General features: G+C 42.3%; 2 protein-coding genes across 2 annotated transcripts; one reads left to right on the top strand and one right to left on the bottom strand.

The window, feature by feature from the left end:
- Nucleotides 1-2107: 2107 nt before the first annotated feature.
- LOC120315918 (protein ANTAGONIST OF LIKE HETEROCHROMATIN PROTEIN 1-like) lies at nt 2108-9061 on the top strand. The gene is made up of 3 exons (XM_039360958.1): nt 2108-3764; nt 5051-5164; nt 6565-9061. The coding sequence occupies exons 2-3, from the start codon at nt 5086-5088 to the stop codon at nt 7935-7937; spliced, it is 1452 nt and encodes a 483-aa protein (XP_039216892.1). The 5' UTR covers nt 2108-3764; nt 5051-5085; the 3' UTR covers nt 7938-9061.
- A 7135-nt stretch (nt 9062-16196) lies between these two features.
- LOC120315932 (histone H2A-like) lies at nt 16197-16809 on the bottom strand. Its single transcript, XM_039360973.1, has one exon. It carries the CDS (start codon nt 16792-16794, stop codon nt 16321-16323), a length of 474 nt encoding a protein of 157 aa, XP_039216907.1. The 5' UTR covers nt 16795-16809; the 3' UTR covers nt 16197-16320.
- Between the last annotated feature and the right edge of the window lie 2108 nt (nt 16810-18917).

Raw genomic sequence — 18917 nt, 5'->3', positions numbered from 1 at the left:
CCGTACCAGACTGGCTCTTAAAATATTTTGCTGCGTTTTGAACCAGCAACCTTGTACATAAAACACAACGTTCCTTGCCACCGTGCTGCTTTAATACTGATCAAATAATGACTGTTTCATTGTATCCCTTTCGTTTAGTTTTGACAGGTACAGTAGTTCTTGACTTGCAATGGATCACTTAGCGATCATTGAAAGTTAAGACAGACCCGCCCCCCCCCAAAAAAAGTATTCATGACCCAATTCCAAACTTTTGACAGCACCCCCCCCCAGCACGGTCATGCATTTCTAGTCCCTCATAACCAGCCCACATTTATGGACATTTGCAGCATTCTGCAGTCACATGACCACGATTTACGACGTTTTCTCCAAAACCCAGCATTTACTTTCAATTTTGGCAACACTCATAGTGAATAATGAAATACCCACTGTTGTTAATTGGAACAATGATTCATTATGAAAATAAGTGCTGGTTTTCAGCAAAACTCTTGCAAAAATATGGTCATGTGACCGTGGGATGCTGCAAATACTGTAAATGCAGCCATGTTGTCAAACATCCACAGTTCAATTACATGACTACTTTGGGGGAGGTGGGGGAGGAATTGAGTGTTGGAACTTCAAATCCAGGTCATACATAGCTCCCAAGTAGATCTGCTGTAACTTCACACAGTTGTTAAGCACCCAGTCATAAGTTGAGGACTATTTGTATATTTTTTAATCATAAATAAATGAAAGTACAGTAGAGATGCATGTATATTTTGGAACCATTTGGGTATGGAATGCCTGATGGAGCTTGGCTGAGTTTATAAAACATGCTTGACCAACTCAGTTAAAAAACTAGCAGATGTATCTGCACAACATGGTGACCTCTGTTTTAGCACAGATTTGTTCTTTGAAAGTCGGTTTGCTTGACGCTTCATAGAGTTCAGCATGTTGTGCAAACACAAAACATTGGCTCATTATGTAATCTAGCAAACTGCTAAGTCTCCAGCAATTCAGTTGGGTAAATAAAGAGGACAATAGACTTAAGCCTGGCTCATCGCCATTTGCTGTGCTTTGTGCCTCAGCAACAACCTCGCACTGGGTGTCTCTGCAGGTCTGAAGGGTAGGAGTGGAGTGCAGGCGTAGCACAAGACAACACCCAGCTTGCAAGCAGAAGATCCTGCCAAGTGATCTGGACTGGAGAAGGATCTCTGTAGCTGGATCCTTGGCTTATTCTTATCCGTGGAGTCATTTAAAGTCACACATTCAATCAACACATATTTGTCTTTGCAGAACCTAGAAATCAATGCTTGAGAAACAGATGGTATGTAGATTTCTGAAATTCCCTCTGAACTTTTGAGGAAACTACCATTTTGAGATAGGAGACTAGAACAAATGAGAAATAGGGATATTTTTTTTTAAATCAAACTTGCTTCTTCACTCAGACATGGGAACCTGTCTTGCCCCCTTCCTTTAACTTTACTCCCATTACAACCCTAGAAAGGATTGTCCTTGTTTAACCACACTTTGCTTGTTTCGCAGATAAGTTTACATCTCTCAGTAGCAATAAAAGTCAGGTTTTGATTTTAAATGGTTCCATTTCTGAGCTAAACTGAACTGAAAATAGGATTGGGTTAAAAGCTGAAACAGATTCAGTCTTTAACCTAAGACCACTGTTTACAAAGTAGATCAGATCAAATTAGTTCTTAATGTATCTCCATTGACACAGGTCAGTGATCTCAGTCACTTTACAGCAACAGTTCTCAACCTGTGGGTCGTGACCCCATTTGGGGTCGAATGACCATTTCCCCTTTTCCTTAGCTGTGCTACTCCCGTTTATTCTATTGGCTTTTGAAAGCCAATAGAATAGACGCTCTTGAATAGAGTCTAATTCTATTGGCTTTCAAAAGTCAATAGGAATTGTCCAGGCTATCTCTGCCCTGCTGAGCCTGCCAAAAGCCCCAGTCTGCAAACAGTGCTGCAAGTTGTCTGCAGCAAAGGCGAGCTGTCTGGAAGCTTCCACCCCTCCCTGCTGAGCAACTACTAAAAATGTAAGTAAAAGAGGGCCAGGAGTGGGAGGTGGGAGGCCGGCGGGCGCAGGGAAGGTTGCTGGCACACGTGGGGCCTGGCGGGTGCCTTACCTCCCTTGGGCTGGGCCAGCTGGCGGCCTAGCCGGTGGTCGCCTTGCGCCGTCGCTGCCCCTTGCCAGCTACGCCTCGGCCGGCGCAGGGGGCAGCACCACGCATGCACGGCGCTCCCGGGCAGGGAAAGTCCTTGACTTATGACCGGTTGGGTAGTCTTCAACTTACAACCGGTTGGGGTTGCGGCATTAAAAAGGTTGAGAACCATTGCTTTATAGAATGACTAGGATAAAAAGGAAATGAGGGGCAGGAAGAAATATGCACAGATGCTGTCATTAAATTAGGAGATGAAATTGGCTAAAGAATTTGACAGTGAAGACCCTTGGACAATGGGATAACGAGGAGGGGTAAATAAAATGATTGGGCTGAAAGATGAGAACTTATCTTAAAATGTTGATTATTCATTTATCATAGATAATCCTCAATTAAGGCCAGTTGCTTAGTGATTGTTCAACGTTACAGCAGACCCACCCCAAAGTAGTTATGGCCTAGATCTGAGATTTCAAAGTCAACCACCCCCTCCTGTGATCATATGACTTTATTTTGGGCACTCAGCAACTGATCTACATTCATGGCAATTTGTAGCACCCTACAATCACATGACCATGATTTACATTGTTGTCAAAAACTGAGAAATATACTTCCAGTTTTCAGTAAAATTGCCCCATGGCAAACAATGAGTTTATTTCATGACTATGGGGGTCATTTAATGATCACAGTGTCTGCTTAGTGAACACCACAAAAAAAGGTTGCAAAATCGGGTCCAGTCATGTAGTGATCCTTCTTTACGACTGTCATGACTTACTACTGCAGTGGGCAGGGTCCATTATGGTTGTAAGTCAAGGACTACTTGTGTTTGTTAATTCAACTTGTATAACCACACAACTCTCTGAATTACTTACAAGATAATTTAGTTATGCCTTCCACAATGCTTGACCGGTGCACCCTTTCAGAGCTAAAACTTATGGGTCTGCTCATGTCCAAGAAACACAATTAGTGCTCAGAAGATAGTGATAACAACCACTTATTTTATCTATTTATTAGGCATATATCCCTTCCCCCCTCCCCAGAGACTCAAGGTGATGACTTAACATGGAAATCTCCTTTTCATGCTAGCCCCATAATAACTGCCCTTTGGGGTGGCTTGTGACTGGTCCCCAAGATCGAATATTTGTAATTAGGGATGGTCGTGAACCTTGGTCTCCCCAAACCATATACCACACAGCTGGAACAGCTGGCATCTGGAGGGACGTAGTGAAGATAGACCAGGCTGAAAAGCTGGCAGTCAGCGGCCTCGGGACCTGGTGGCATCTGGAGCAGGAGGTGGAATCGCGGGTGCCTCCTCCAAGCCACCGTGGCTCCGCGGAAGGCTTGCAAGAGCAGCCGTAACTTCCTGTTCAGCGTTGCCTCTTAGGACCTGGAGGGAACCGAAATAACAGCACCGCGGAGGCTGCGAGGGGAAGGAGCACAAGAGCCACCATAACTGGGTCTGAAGTCGGGCTGTTCGCACAAATCCAGGCTCCTTTCCTTTCTCTCGGATCTTGGCAGCCTCCGCTTCTCCCAGGACCGGCAGAAGATCCTCGTCGGTCCCCTGCTCTAGCTGGAGGCTTCCTTTGTGGTCCGACAGTCTCTCGGCTTGGCAAGGCAAGCAGGGAGGGAAGGAGCCGTCGGCAAAATTCACGCTCGATGATCGCCTCTCTCGCGGCGGAGGAAGCGGAGACTGCGAGGGGCAGCCTGGGCAGCCCTTTTTCTCCGGGGAGGTGCGGGAGGAGGGAAAACAAACAAAGCGCACAATTAAAGGGTTGGAGGCACCGCGCAAAGAGGAAATGCGGCCTGTGTAAAGTCCGGTGTGTCGCCTATAGAATGGCAGGGCAGTCGGCAGGCAGAGGCTGCTTTCTTTGTATGGAGTGAAAGCCCGTCTCGGCTGTGGCGGCTGCTCCCATCCTCCACCGCCTGCGGAGAGAGCCACCCAGGCCGAGGCAGGGGAGGCTGGTCTGCCGATGCCCAAAGGCGCATTCTGGAGTTACTTAGGGTTGCCCTTGAAATGCCTGACCTCAAGAAGCACAGCATTTGAAGAGGTGCTGAATGCAGCTGCCTTGCCTTTAAAAGCTGCTTGTGCACTCATCTTGGTTGCTGCTGCTGCTGTTGTATTTATTTATTTATTCATGTATTAATTATGCCACCCATCTCCACTGCAGGAAATAAGGAACTGGGTGCCATTCACTTTGCTTTAATACGTGACTGCTGGATCATCTTTCTCCAAAATCTTAATTGCAGAGCAGGGCCTTTCAAAACCTTTTTTCCTTTCTTCAAAACCAACATTAAATATATATATATATATATATATATATATATATATATATATATATATATATATATATATATATATATATATATATAATATATATATATATATATATATATTTTCTTAATTTAACTTTAATGCATAAAAAAATCTATTAACTATAAAATACACGTAGCCATTTAACAACCCATAGTATTTTTCTGGTCAAATCAAATATAATTAAACCCCAAAGTCAAAACTTCAGCTTTTTCTTTTTCCTGTAGGAAATCTAAAGGTGGTCTCTAAGCTGCAAGAAATATAGTTAAAATTGTTGTCTCTAACCAAATAGTCAATTTTGCTAGCTCCAATCCCTTAAGATTATTTAAGTGCCCCGATCAAACCTTCCCCCAAACTGGCACCCATATACATTAGGACCATAACTCTCTGAATGTACTTACAGAATGTGGAAATGTAACATTTTTCCCAAAATACAATCCATGATTGGAAAACTGCCATCTTGCCTCAGCATTTAGAAGTTTCATGCACAAATCTTCTCACAGTTTGCTGGAATGCCTCCATGTCTAATTGCAATTCTGACTTGTTTTCATTTCCATTTCTTTTTTTTTAACTGTTCTTTTCTATTTAGGATTTCCTATCTTAAAGTCTAAATTAAGATCTAGGATGGAGAAGGAGGAAGAAACACAAAATCCAGATTCCCAAAGCACAGGAGAAGGGACAGGGAGAAGTGAGACCAGCTCAGGTAAAGAAGTGGATAGAAAAACAACAATATTTTTAAATGGTAACTGTGTGGATCATTCTGAGTTCATCTGCTGACAGATAATTGGTCTGCCCATCATTGACTTCCCAGGATCTGAAGGAATTAGAGTTTTTTTTCTTGCATCTTTCCTCAAGTGCAGAATGATATAGGAGAGGTTTTGATACTAATCCATAGATGAGGTAGATTTCACATTTCTGTAACTCAGGGGTGTCAAACTCAATTTCATTGAGGGCCGCATCAGCATTGCGGTTGCCCTCGGGGGGGCGGGGTGTGTGGCCAGGGTGGGTGCAGCCTACTGGGTGGGTGTGGATGGAATGGGTGTGGCCTACTGGATGGGTGTGGCCATCTCTACATCGTTCGCGTCAAGGGTGCCTGTGGGGGCCTGGGCAGGAGTGGGACCGATCTGAGGGTCTCTGGCAGAAGGGGGTGGGACCAAGGCAAGTGCCAAGGCAAGGTCCATTTCTTCATTCCTCACAAGGGGTGACACCTCCCCAGCATGCACTCATGGGGTGGGGCTGACGCGGCAGGGGCTGGTTCCTCGCTGTTTACAGACAGCCTTGTGGAGCTAAGACTGAATGCGTTTCAGCATAGATGGCCACCACAAAATTGTACATTGGCTCCCGGCCTGCCTCGGCCAGGGCCGAGGCAGAGGGGGCCATTCCCTCACTGTTTCCAGGATGGCTTCGCGGGCCACATGAAATCACTTTGCGGGCTGCATCTGGCCCCCAGGCCTTGTGTTTGACAAGTCTGCTGTAACTTGTTGCTTTGTAGATATGTTGAAATCTACACGGCGAGCCTGATGAGTTCTTATAATGTGATGGTGAAATGAGATTGAAATTTAACTAAGATGGCAGATGGCTTCGGTATCAGGAGAGAGGGAAGGATATTTTCAGTGCCCTGGAGTCAGCGTTGATTCCTGATGACTCCCTGTAGTTTTCTCAGCAAGGTTTCTCAGAAGGGTTTGCCTTCACTTCTTTCTTAGGGCTGAGAGAGAATGAGTGACCCAAAGTCATCCAGCTGGCTTTGTGCCGCAAGGCAGAAGTAGAAATTGTGGTTTCCCAGTTTCTAGCCTGATGCTTTAACCACTGTACCAAACTGGCTCTCCCAGTATAATAACCATGAAAAAAGATTCCAAACTCATACTTGCAGATGCAGATAACTTGTTCAGTGGATAGAATAAACCATGAAACATAAACTGTTTTTGTAAGTCATAGAAGGTGACCTCCCCAAAAATTCATAGGCTACTTGAGATGAATTCAGAGTGGTGGAGTGTTAAAAGGATCGGCTGAAGTGCTAGTTGAGAATCTGTAGAGTTTTCCAGTTAGATGGGCTGATCTTTGTTTTCTAAAAGAGTTTCCTCTTGCTTATCTTCTGACTTTCAGAAGTTACTGTTGCTGGTGACAAAGTGGCCTCTGCGGCCGTCACTGTGGCCACAGCTGCTGTAGCTGCCGTTAAGACTGTTGTCGGAATCCAATCACAACTTTTCAGCCACTTGGCCACCCGCCGGACGTTTCTGCCCCGCCATCGTCGTGACCTACTGGAGCTTGAGCAGATGGTGGAAAACGCGGCTGCCGTGCGCCTCCGAGCAGTGGTGGAGTCCAGCATTGACTCTTTGCGTGCCATGATGTGTTCGTGCCTCTTCCAGTCCCCGGCGGTCCTTGCTGGGCTGATAGACGAACTCTACATCATGGAGCGGGCCTTCTGGGTGCAGCCAGGCCGCTCTGAGTGGTGGGAAAAGGTGGTGCTGCCCCATTGGGATGACCATCTTTGGCAGGAGAACTTCCGGATGAGTCGGCAGACTTTCATGGAGCTGTGTGACAGATTGAGGCCAGTTCTTGAGCGTCAGACAACTAACATGCGGGCTCCCATTACTGTTGAGAAGCAGCTGGCCATAGCTATATGGAAGCTGGCCACCCCAGACAGCTACCGCTCAGTAGCGGAGTGTTTTGGCGTTGGGCGCTCCACTGTCTCCAGGATAGTCATGGAATTTTGCCAAGCTCTTTATGATGTGTATCACCATGTGGTCCTACTGACCAGGCCCCGGGAGGTCATGAAAGGCTTTTCGGCCAAAGGTTTCCCTCATTGCATTGGGGTGATCGATGCCACCCATATCCCTATCATTGCTCCTGCTCACCGAGCCATGGAATACATCAACAGCCGAGGGTATTATTCGATGGTTCTGCAGGCCCTGGTGGATCATGAAGGCAAATTCATCGATGTGTATGCTGGGCGATCCGGGAAAGTTCACGACGCCAAGATCTTTCGCAGCTCCCCCATCTTCCGGGCCATGAATCAAGGCACTTTTGGTCCTAGCACTACGATGGACCTAGATGGGGAGCAAGTAAAGCCGGTCATCCTAGGAGACCTTGCTTACCCTCTTCTGCCGTGGCTAATGACTCCTTACAGCGGCCAGTTGGACTCCCGGAAACAGCTCTTCAACAGCACGCTTGGCCACTGCCGGACAGTGGCGGACTATGCCTTTGAGCGGCTCAGGGGCCGATGGCGGTGCCTCCTCTCCCGCCTGGATGTGCGAGAACGCTACGCCCCGCGGGTCATTGTAGCCTGCTGCATCTTGCACAACATTTGTGAGAGCAAAGGGGAGCCTCTGCAGGAAGGGTGGGAAGAGGTGGTGAGATCTGTGTCGAGATCTTACCAGCAGCCAGAAAGACAGCTGATGTATATGTCCAACCCGCCTGCCCGTGAGATCAGGGACCTTTTTAGCACATACTTGGAAAGGAGAGAACAGAAAAAGTAGGATGGAATTCATGCTTTTTCTCCTCCCCTACCCCGCAAAAAAAACCCACCTTGAAAAAGAAGTTGGGGACAAGATAAAAGGCTCTTGTCTGCTTCTTTTCTGAGTACAGAGAGTCCTTGACACACAATCGTTCATTTAATAACCATTCAAAGTTATAATAGCGCTGAAAAAAAGTGACTTGCGACTGGTCCTTGCACTTACGCAGCATCCCCACGGGATCAAAATATGGGTACTTGGCAACTGTTACGTATGTACAGAGCAGTTGCAGGGTCCCGGGGTCATGTGACCTCCATTTGCGACCTTCCCAGCCGGCTTCTGGCAAGGAAAGTCAATGGGAGAAGCCGGATTTGTAACAACCCTATGAAACAATTCCAGCGATTCTCTTAATAACTGTGGCAGAACGGTTAAATTTGGGGATGACTCCTTTAACAACTGCTTGGCTTAGCAATGGAAATTCTAGCCCCACTTGTGACTGTAAGTCAAGGAGTATGTCTGTAAGGTGTTACTACTGGGGTTAAAATGCAACTGACCATTTCTGATAGAGGGTAGCCAGTTTATCCTGCTCCGCCTTGGCGGAAGCAGGTGGCCAAGGCTGTTTTCTGCCTCTGGGTTTCCTGTTACCTTCCTGCGGGTGGTGCTTCTGCCTAGAGAGCAGCAACCTTAACGCTGCACCTTTCTTGTCTAAGGTGGCTGCCTTTACAGGCATCAACTACCCAGGTTAGCACAATGAGCCCTAAGACACAGTTTATTCATTAGTTGTGATTCAAAGAATAAATGACACACTTGGCCAGATTAGTACAATGCACCCAAACCAAAGAAACCATGTTCTGACCCTATGCAACGTGCAATCCCAACGTTTTCACCACAGTTGGTTTCAGATTTGAAGGTGGAGAGCTCTGGAAAGAGCTTTTGAAGAATACTGTCTTCCATTGGTAGATTTCACTAGCAGCAGCCCTCTGATTGGTGCTGGAAGTTGCCTTTTGATTTCCCACAGTGCCCCTACAGCAGCGGTTCTCAACCTGTGGGTCGCGACCCCATTTGGGGTAGAACGACCATTTCATGGGGGTCGCCAAACAACGCAGTCCGCCATATTTTTTCCCCTTTTCCTTAGCTGTGCTACTCCCTTTTATTCTATTGGCTTTTGAAAGCCAATAGAATAGACTCTCTTGAATAGAGTCTAATTCTATTGGCTTTCAAAAACCAATAGGAATTGTCCAGGCTGTCTCTGCCCTGCTGAGCCTGCCAAAAGTCCCATTCTACAAACGATGCTGCAAGTTGTCTGCAGCGAAGGTGAGCTGTCTGGAAGTTTCCACCCTTCCCTGCTGAGCAACTACTAAAAATGTAAGTAAAAGAGGGTGGGAGGTGGGAGGCCAGCGGGCGCAGGGAGGGTTTCTGGCACACGTGCGGCCCGGCGGGTGCCTTACCTCCCTTGGGCTGGGCCAGCTGGTGGCCCAGCTGGTAGTCGCCCTGCGCCGTCGCTGCCCCTTGCCAGCTACGCCTCAGCCAGCGCAGGGAGCGGCACCACGCACATGAGCGGCGCTCCCGGGCAGGGAAAGTCCTCGACTTATGACTGGTTGGGTAGTCCTCGACTTATGACCAGTTGGGGGTCGCGGCATTAAAAAGGTTGAGAACCACTGCCCTACAGAGTGTCACCTTTTGGCCTTGTGGTATATTTAAAATGGCAGCTCCCTTCAGGTGATGCAGGTCTGAAAATGAATGAATGAATGTTGTGTCTTTTTTTTCTACCACCTTCCTCCTGCCAACATGCCTTGCAAAGAACAGAGAGGTTATTCTAACTTTGGTTCCCAAAATGGTCGGTCATGTTCCTACCAAAAGATACTTCTAGGCTGAGGGGACAATCTAGTTCCTATATAGCGGTTGCTAATCTGATGTCCATGGATGTGTTTAAGCTTACTTTAAAGTTGTCCAAATTGGCCCCCCTCCATCTGTGGGGAATGAAATCCTTCCCTGTTACTCAAAAACACTGCAAAAGGCAAGTCACAGCTCTCTTATGGTCAGGAATCAGCGGTTGAACATAAGCACTAAATTACTGACCTGCATCTTGGAAAATTCTATTTTCATATTTTTACTCAGAGGCAGTTCCCCCCCTCCCCCCACACACAACATACTCATAAATAAATATGATATTCTAATAATCCTGTACCTTACAGAGTTATTGCTGAAAATTATACACGTGAATTATATGGAGTATTCTGACTATACCCCTCAGCTTTACATTTGTTCAAGAATAGACATTTTCTTTGCCCTAAATTCCAAGCCTTTCATCTTTCAAGCCATTCTATCATGTATCCCCTTTTGGTCCGGTTATCCAAGGGGACATTATACAAATTCCCTTGAGGTTATTTAACTTGGGATCTGATTTAATTTGTAATAATACATTTGCCATCGTTACTTTTCACCTGCTTCATAGTTGCCTCTTATTATTATAGATTGGCAACCCAACTGGGACAGAGGTTGTCTCTCAAAATAGATTGAGTAATGATTAGAGAAGTAATTAGAAGAGAAGTAATTAGATAACTGGTAGCTCAGATATAGAATAAGAGAGTAAGTAGAAAATATAGAAACAGGAAGATGGGCAAAAAGAACAAACATGAGGAAGGAAAAAATTGAAAGACCCAAGAAAGTTGCTGTATAGTTTAGAGGAGACCTCTGCATACAGATTGTTCCTCTCTCATCCCAAGAGACTTGCCATGATGGTGGGGCTGGTTGGAATTGGGAACTTTTAAGCAATATTTAAGAGAGGTGAAAGATCTCCACTCCCATTTGTTGCAAATCTTACAGCCGGACCATTTGAACTGCTTCAGAGCCTGGATCTACCAATAATGGATGGGAAATCTGGCTGTTTTAATCTAATAGATTTGGAAGTGGTGGAGGAACTGCTTTACAGCAATGAGTCTGTTTTCTCCTCAAACACCCAATTTTGGAACAGAGTAAAATACGATATTAGTCTAATTTAATGACGTATAAAAATCACCAAACTGGGATTAATATTTTTTTCTATTGTGGTTGGCTTGGCTGCACTAAACCATGACTTTTCTAGGTATGGTTCATGGAATAATTTTAAAAGTGGCTGGCTTGATGTGTTAACCACCCACGTTATCAATGAAAGTATTGGGTGAACCAGTCCAGAATTCTGAAATGACTTCGCTCTTGTTTGATTTGCCAAATCAACAACATTTTAAATTAATTTCCTGTACTTCCTGCAAATTCTAAATAAAACTGTTTATTGAATGCTAGTGTCTTTTATTTTTTATCATAATTGTAAAAATATGTACCTCGGCAGGTAGCAGCTCAGCTGATCTTAGTCATGGTTGCTAAGCAAGGTTGGGTTTGATGATGCGTAAAAGAGCACAAGGGGACCACAAGACCATCGTTGGAATTGGAAAGTTTTTTTAAAAAAAAAAACTTCAGGAACAAAACAACGGAAAGCTCTTTCAATGGACCTTTGAATGGCTCTGCCTGTAAATTAAACAAACTCATTAGCCATCTATTGGGATAGCTTGCCAACAGTTCAGGTCCTGTATTACACAGGAATTGGTGGAGCCAAAAAGTATTAAACAGGGACAGTTGAGACCTTGTGGAATAGCTATTGGATAGGTAGGAGATTGCTGGTTGTGAGAGTGTTGCAATAACTAGTTAAAGATAGCTGTTGAGTAAAACAGAAAAGAGAAAAAAGAAGGCAAGGAAGAAAAAATTCAGAAGGTACAAAATCCATAGAAAATGAGCCTTCACAGCTCAAAAGATGTCATGAAACAAAAATGAAGGGATAAATATCGAGAATAATTATTAGAGATGTATATGAAAGTAAAACTAGAAACCTGTTGTAGATTAATTAGCACTTGGTAGGATAGCTGTGAAAACCATGGAAAAAAGTATTCAGATACTGTGACATGTCTATCAGCAAGATCAGAAGTGGCCAATCAAGGACTTTCCCCTGTGACGTTCTATGGAAGTGAATGTTGGATTTTGAAGAAGCAGGATATTCATGCTTTTGAACTTTGCTATAAGATTCTTGAGGAAATCATGGGTGGCCAAGAAATCAGATAAATGGATCATAGAACAATCAATCTTCACTCAAGGCACCAATGCCCAGGTTCAAATTGATGTTTTGGCACATTATGTAAAATTCTGATCCCTTGACAAGTCCATAGTCCTGGGAAAACTAGAAGGAAAAAAAGAAGACAATTTCAACATTGTCAGACTCAAACAATAAGGATGGGTTACACCACTGTCAGGCTGGGGACAGGTCATCCTATCCATGTGGTTGCTAATAGATGATACCAGCTTGATGGTACATAATTAATGAAAATGAAAGATGCAAAGAAGTTGTAATTAGTAACCCAGCCCACCAAACGTTTCAGCAGTTCCATACAAAGCTGGAGAAGGAAGATTTCCAAATGTGATAACAGTTGTTGGGATTAGAAAAGGAAGAAATCAGAAAGCAGCTGTATGGAATCTATTATTTTTTTAAAATATATTTTATTAATTTTTTTAACAATCATTAATATTTGGTAAACAGCGTGTTATCTGGGTTTATATTTACAAACAATAACAATTTCTATAATTCCATACTCCACATAATAGCTTTCCTTGATTTTCTCTTCTTCCAATAATATTCTTTTTTATCAACCTTAAATTAGTACATTTCTTAGTAATTTTAATAGATAATTGAATATATACATTTTTCTAATATTTCTACAGGTAACAACCACATCAATATAAATCTTCTTTTCTAATTAATCATCTTAATCACCTTGTCATAGATCCTGTTTTTAAAGTTCTCATTTAAATTTGTTTTCCCCACAAAGACATTTTCCCTGTTAAGATTTTCTTAGAGTTAATTACACTTAAGTATTTAAGTCTTTTTCCTCATATAAGCCATCCCAACACTTTTACATTTCTCATATCTTAAAACAAAAAGAAAAAAGAAAAAAGAAGTAATATACTACTTGAAAAACATGTCCCTCTTAAGCTAAAATACATTTATGTCCAATTTTTTTCTATTCTTTCTAAACATATTCAAACCAATATTTAATCTTTAAGTATTCTGTCTAATAAATCCATAGCTAATCTTTTAAAACTATTCAAAACATTCTTATTAATTAAAATTTTCTCAAAATCCATTATCCTTAAGTGTCTAAAACATTTCCCTCATATAAATCATCCCAACATTTTTATATTTCTCATATCATAAAGAATATTATATTCCTCTTAAACTTAAATTCATTTATATCCAAAATTTTATTCCTTTAACCATATTCAAACAAGTGCTTAATAAACTTTAAATATTCCATCTGATAAGTCCCATCTAATTTTTTAATTTAAAATTAAATAGATATTCTAATAAGGAAAGAAATAACCCTTTTCTTTTTGCAATGGATCAGCTGCATTGAAGAGATAGGCTGAATTGGAGCCAAAGGCCTAGCTTTCAGGGTCTAATAATCTTGTGTGAAATCCAGTTTTGCCCTGGTGCAGATGTGACAAATATTTAATATTCCATTTTATTGGATGCTTGATGATTTGTCCGCTTGGTCCTTCGTTTTTACATAAACCACTTTGTGTCACTTAAACAACCAAGCTGGGCTTGTCCAAACCTATTGTCTGAATTCACATTTAAGACCTGTGGCTGCTAGTGTTTCATGCAAAACATTTGTGGCAATTCCAGGTGATCTCTCTCTCTCTCTCTCTTGGGTGGAGCTAGTTTCCGGTGATTTCACAGACACAAGGTGTTTCTCTTGGCAACTGTAAGGAAGTAATTTATCAGACTGGACGCATCATCCCCGTCCACCATATTGTTTCTCTCATGGTACAGAACAGAGGATCATCTGGGGTCCTTTTCCATCTCTATAGTGCCCCCATTATGTAAAAAAAAAAAGAAGAGTTGAGGCTGGAATAACTAATGACCTTTATTTTTGGATCCCTGACCAGACTGGTCAATACTACCAGGCAGGTTGTGGAGAGCTAGTGCCACCTGGTGTGGAGACAATTGAGCTCAATGCAGTAACAATGCCTTGATGAGCCCTAAGTTACAGTATTCCTGTGCTTTTACAACAGGGAGTTCTCAGCTTATGACAGTTGAGGCATGTATAGCAGCAGCCTTATTCCTGTAGACCAGGGGTAGGCAACCTTGGCTCTTGTATGACTCGTGGACTTCAACTCCCACAATTCCTGAGCCAGCCACAAGTCATAAAAGAGCCAAGGTTGCATACCCCTGCTGTAGACCAACCGATAGGCCTCTTGGTCCTGAATTTTAAAAATAAATAAAATTTTACTCTTTTGAATTTTGACTGGTGAAGTCCAGAAGGGCCTTCTCTGCCGCTGCCCCTGCATTGTGGAATATCGTGCCTTCAAAGGTTAAGAAAGCCCCCAATTTCTTGGCCTTCCAGCAAAGGAATGAAGACTTGGCTGTGAGGCCTTGTGGGGGGGGGGTACAAAGGCCCACACAATTGTGAGGCTGACTGGCCCCATGTGAACCTCCCCCCCCCCCCACAAGCCTGTATTATCAACTGCTAATCCCCATCTTGGAATTTTTCACTTTTGGAAATTTTTATATTATTACAATTTTAACACTTTTTAACCTTAGATTGATTTTATTGATTATATTGTACACTGCCCAGAGCCCCTCTCTGAGGGAGATGAGTTTAAAAATATGAAATATAAATATAATATTTTCCATTCTGCCTGACTGTTGAGTACTGAAACATCAGCAGAAATTAATTTTAAGGTCCCGTTTTCCTTTAGTTTCTGGAAATAAAAATGATTAAAAAGTACTCTAATTAATACCTTACTTTTAATAGCATTTGAAATGGTAGTCTAAGTCAGGGGTGTCAAACTGCCAGTCCACAGGCCAGATGCATCATAGCAAAACCGTACCCACCCCATTGCTGGCAATGGGAAAAAAAAGTTGCAATATGTCATGACACATCACATGACATTCTGAGTTTGACACCCCTGGTCTAAGCGAATAGCAGAAAAAAGCTTATGCCTTTTAATAAAATGTGATAGTTAAAAGAGGTGTTTCCAGGCTCCTGCTTTTTTTGTATATTGTTTGGGCATTTAACCTGCAAAAGTAACCTCAAATGTATTTAGTGTATTTGCTTGTTTAATGGATATTGCAGGATTTCAAATTTGGGGATTTTCACCCCCCCCCCAGCCCCCCAAGATTCAACTACATCGCCAGCCTTCAATTTGATTCTATTCTTTATGTGTTTGTGTCTCTGAGGAGATTTGTTTCAGGAAGGCATTCCTGAAAAGTAGAAATAAAAGCCACAGGAGAAAACTGGGCAGTGCATGTTAGCCAGGAGTCTGTCAGATGGAAGGGTGCAATCCCCCTTAGTCTAGAGAAGGGAATCTGAGCTTTGCAGAGAGAGAACAGGGGTGAGGAGGCTTGCTAGATCTGTATTTATACAGACTCTGAGGCGTAAGTAGCATTTTTGATGCCCACTCATAAGTTTTTCACCTGCTGTTTTTGCTGGAGTGAAGATTGTCTCATTCTTCCTGCTGTCAGAAGAGCAAGTCAGAACCCAATTGTTTTTGAAGCACAGACCTGTGACAGCACCCAGAATCTCCTGCTGAACAGGAGTGTGCTGAGGAAGAGGAATAAAATTAGAGGCATAGAAACACTAATAGTAGGCTTGATAATCAAAGGAGGTGGATTTAGATTTTTATCCCCTTTATTTATAAAAATTAAAGGCAGCAAAAATACCTAATATTCCCTGCTCTTTTCCTCACAATCACCCTGTGAGGCAGATTGGGCTGAGTGATGGGCCCAAAGTCCCCCAGCCGGCTTTATGCTTGTGGCAGGACTAGAAACACCAGGTTTCTAGTCTGATGCCTTAACCATTAGACCAGACTGGCTATTAGAATGTAGTTGTGAATGTTTACACCAATTTGAACATTTCATGTTAATGAATTGATTTTCTCAACCCCAAGAAATTACCAGTTGTCAGTCAAAAGATGGTATTGTCAGTATATGTACCAAGTTTATTGAGCAGTGGAGGCAATATTAAGGGATTGTTATCACTGTTCAATGGAATCAATTTGTCTAACTTGTGATTTACTTTTTAAAACAGGGCCATTATGGGTCACATGACCTAAGAGGGCCATTGGCAACTTTTTATAAGCGACCACAACTGTTTTTGAGTAACCTCTTACCCTAGTTCGTTAATAAACAGCCCCACTCCTATTGTGTTCAGACACTCGTTTTTTAACATTCCTTAAATTGGTATTTAAAAACATTCTTATACACTTGAATTTTTGTGAATGTTTAGTGCAGCGAAAAGCTCTTTCTAAAAGCCTGTAGGTGGCTCTGAAAAGAGCCTTTGGGTCTCGGTATGTCCCTCGGGGCAGGGTTATCTTGTCTTCACTGAACAGCAACGGGAGCGGTCGTCGGCTTGACTGCGACTTTGGGCACTTTGGAAGACTTGCTCACGCTGGTGGTGGGTTTGCTGGCACTAGCGCTATGCAGAATTTCGGTTTTCTTCGGCAATAAAACCGCATGGATATTGGGTAAGACGCCTCCCTGGGCGATCGTAACTCCCCCAAGCAGCTTATTTAATTCTTCATCGTTGCGCACCGCCAACTGCAAGTGCCGCGGAATGATTCGACTCTTCTTGTTGTCCCTCGCGGCGTTGCCAGCGAGCTCCAGAATCTCAGCGCTCAAGTACTCCAGCACCGCAGCCAAATATACCGGGGCCCCTCCTCCAATCCGCTCGGCGTAATTGCCCTTGCGTAGAAGCCGATGAACTCGACCCACAGGGAACTGCAACCCGGCTCTGGAAGAGCGGGATTTCGCCTTCGCTCGTGCCTTGCCTCCGGTTTTACCGCGGCCAGACATCCTCAAACCCTTTCGCCTCCCGAGACGAAACAGCAGCAGACAATCGCCGCTGAACGTCTTTTATACCTTTCTTGACCTAGTTTCTCTTATTGCGATTGGTTGAAAAGAGCAGACCAATAGGAACAGTACGATTTTAACCAATAAGAAACTAGTATTGTCAAGACCAGTATAATAAAACGAAGTAACGGTTTTTATAAATATGAAAAACCTCTCTGGTATTCTTTGTATCATTCTACTCTAGTATTAATTATGTGCGAGAGAAGTAATTTACTTTACCATAAATGTTTGCTTGGGTTCATAGTTCCATACAATCTAGAATTGATCCATTTGATTAAAATCTTCCTGCATATGAAATCATACGAAGTTTTGTCTTAAATCTACTATATTGTGTATTTTGTTGACGAGAATTTCTTTAATATTGTATTCGCAAATGTAAATTTCCGGTTAAAAAAATATGGATGTCGAAAAGACTCAAAGGGGAGAGGAGACTAAAAACTGACGGGCGCATGAAAACCGCTTATGAAGCAAATGCTCTGCGTTTCCCGCCTCCCCGCCCCCGTATTGTTCCTTGTCGCGTTGTATTTCCTTGACAAAACAGCTACTTTCTTTAATGACTTATTGTTTAACAACATAATAAATAATGATAAACACAAATCAATTCTCATCAGGAAGCCAAACGAAGATTTCTAATCTCCGTCAATATTTTTCTCTAAAATATTTTCTCTATATTAGGCATTATACCATAGCTAATGTTTATTTTGTTAATATTGCAATTCAAAACCAAATATTCAATCATTCTAGAAAGGGCGTTCAATCGGTGACATTTATTGAGGAAAAGTATCAGTTAAATTCAAACATCAGATGTGCTTGAGTTGGGCAGCCACAGGTAAGTTGGGAGGGGCATATAAATTTGTTTAATAAATATTTAATTATAATAATGAGGGAAAGAAAAAACAGCTGAGAAAATTTAGAACTCCATCCACTTTGACCACATCACTTTGAAAAATTCCTTCTTTGCCTTTAACACCCCATTCCCATTATAAATCAAACGTTGATAAGCAGGACAGGTTGACAGAATATATTTCTCTTTCTATGATTTGTATGAACATTTTATCCAATCCCTATATCTAGAAAACCTATGGTTCTTGATAAATTCTAAATACTGGAAATATAGCCCAAACTGTTCACATTCTTTAATGTACTTCAATTAATAGACACCACAAATCTTTGCACTGAATTTGCATTTCCAAATTAATGAGAGAGGTCTTAGTATAGTATCTTCTTTCCTGTGGGTCTTAATTATTATTTTATTTTAATGAAAAATATTAGCTTCACTGCTCTGCACAGGTGTAGTTACTCTCATTGATTGAATGCCCTTTCTAATTATGATTATTGCTAATATTCTCTAGAGGAAAAAAATAGCAGTGCTAGACTTTATTGGTATTATGTACATTCCATTAGAATCATTAAAATATATGCTATAAACTACTTATACTAGTACTTAAATTTATTTAACATAGTAGAAATCTAAGCTGTTTCCCTGCTTTGACTAGGATTACATTGAATTTACATACGCTGCACTTGTTGAGATGGATGGCAGTACAAATTGAATAAATACACCTAATTCAATGTCCAACCCAAATCTTTGTTTTTTATCCTAAACTTTTATGAGTGAGGGGTCTTCATGCTCTCTGAACTTGGTTGTTTTCTTGCAGATATTTCATTATCCAAACTTCACCAACGTAATGAAATGTCTGCAAGAAAACAACCAAGCTCAGAAATCACCAAGGATCCATCATTTCAACTCTGAGCTACAAATATTCTCCATTATTGGTACTTTTATAAGTGCAGTTAAACGTTACTTTGCAGGCTAATCTGACCAGGAATGTGCTGGTTATACAGATGATTAAATGAGTCCGAACTGAAACGTGAACTTGAAACATTCCGTTTTATTAAATACAACACAATCTATAAGGGTTCTTGAAAGACTTGTTTGAGGGTTTGTTACAATCAATGAGGAATTAGGATTACAATCTTAATATAGACTTTCTGTCCAATACTTATTAAAGCTGGCCATAGTACCTTTTTCTGCTACAGTACTTTTTTTCGTATATTCCTCATTG

The sequence above is a fragment of the Crotalus tigris genome, unplaced genomic scaffold (genome assembly GCF_016545835.1).
Source record: "Crotalus tigris isolate CLP2741 ecotype Arizona unplaced genomic scaffold, ASM1654583v1 scf7180000019189.1338056, whole genome shotgun sequence".
Taxonomy (NCBI): domain Eukaryota; kingdom Metazoa; phylum Chordata; class Lepidosauria; order Squamata; family Viperidae; genus Crotalus; species Crotalus tigris.
The sequence above is the reverse complement of the archived record's forward strand: the minus strand, read 5'-3'. Positions and strand labels throughout refer to the sequence as shown.

Excerpts from the sequence above, each read along its gene's own strand:
- LOC120315918 (XM_039360958.1), top strand. The coding sequence starts at position 5,086 with ATGGAGAAGGAGGAAGAAACACAAAATCCAGATTCCCAAAGCACAGGA. Across the intron at positions 5,165-6,564 it reads GAGAAGTGAGACCAGCTCAG|AAGTTACTGTTGCTGGTGAC; the intron begins GTAAAGAAGTGG and ends TCTGACTTTCAG.
- LOC120315932 (XM_039360973.1), bottom strand. The coding sequence starts at position 16,794 with ATGTCTGGCCGCGGTAAAACCGGAGGCAAGGCACGAGCGAAGGCGAAA.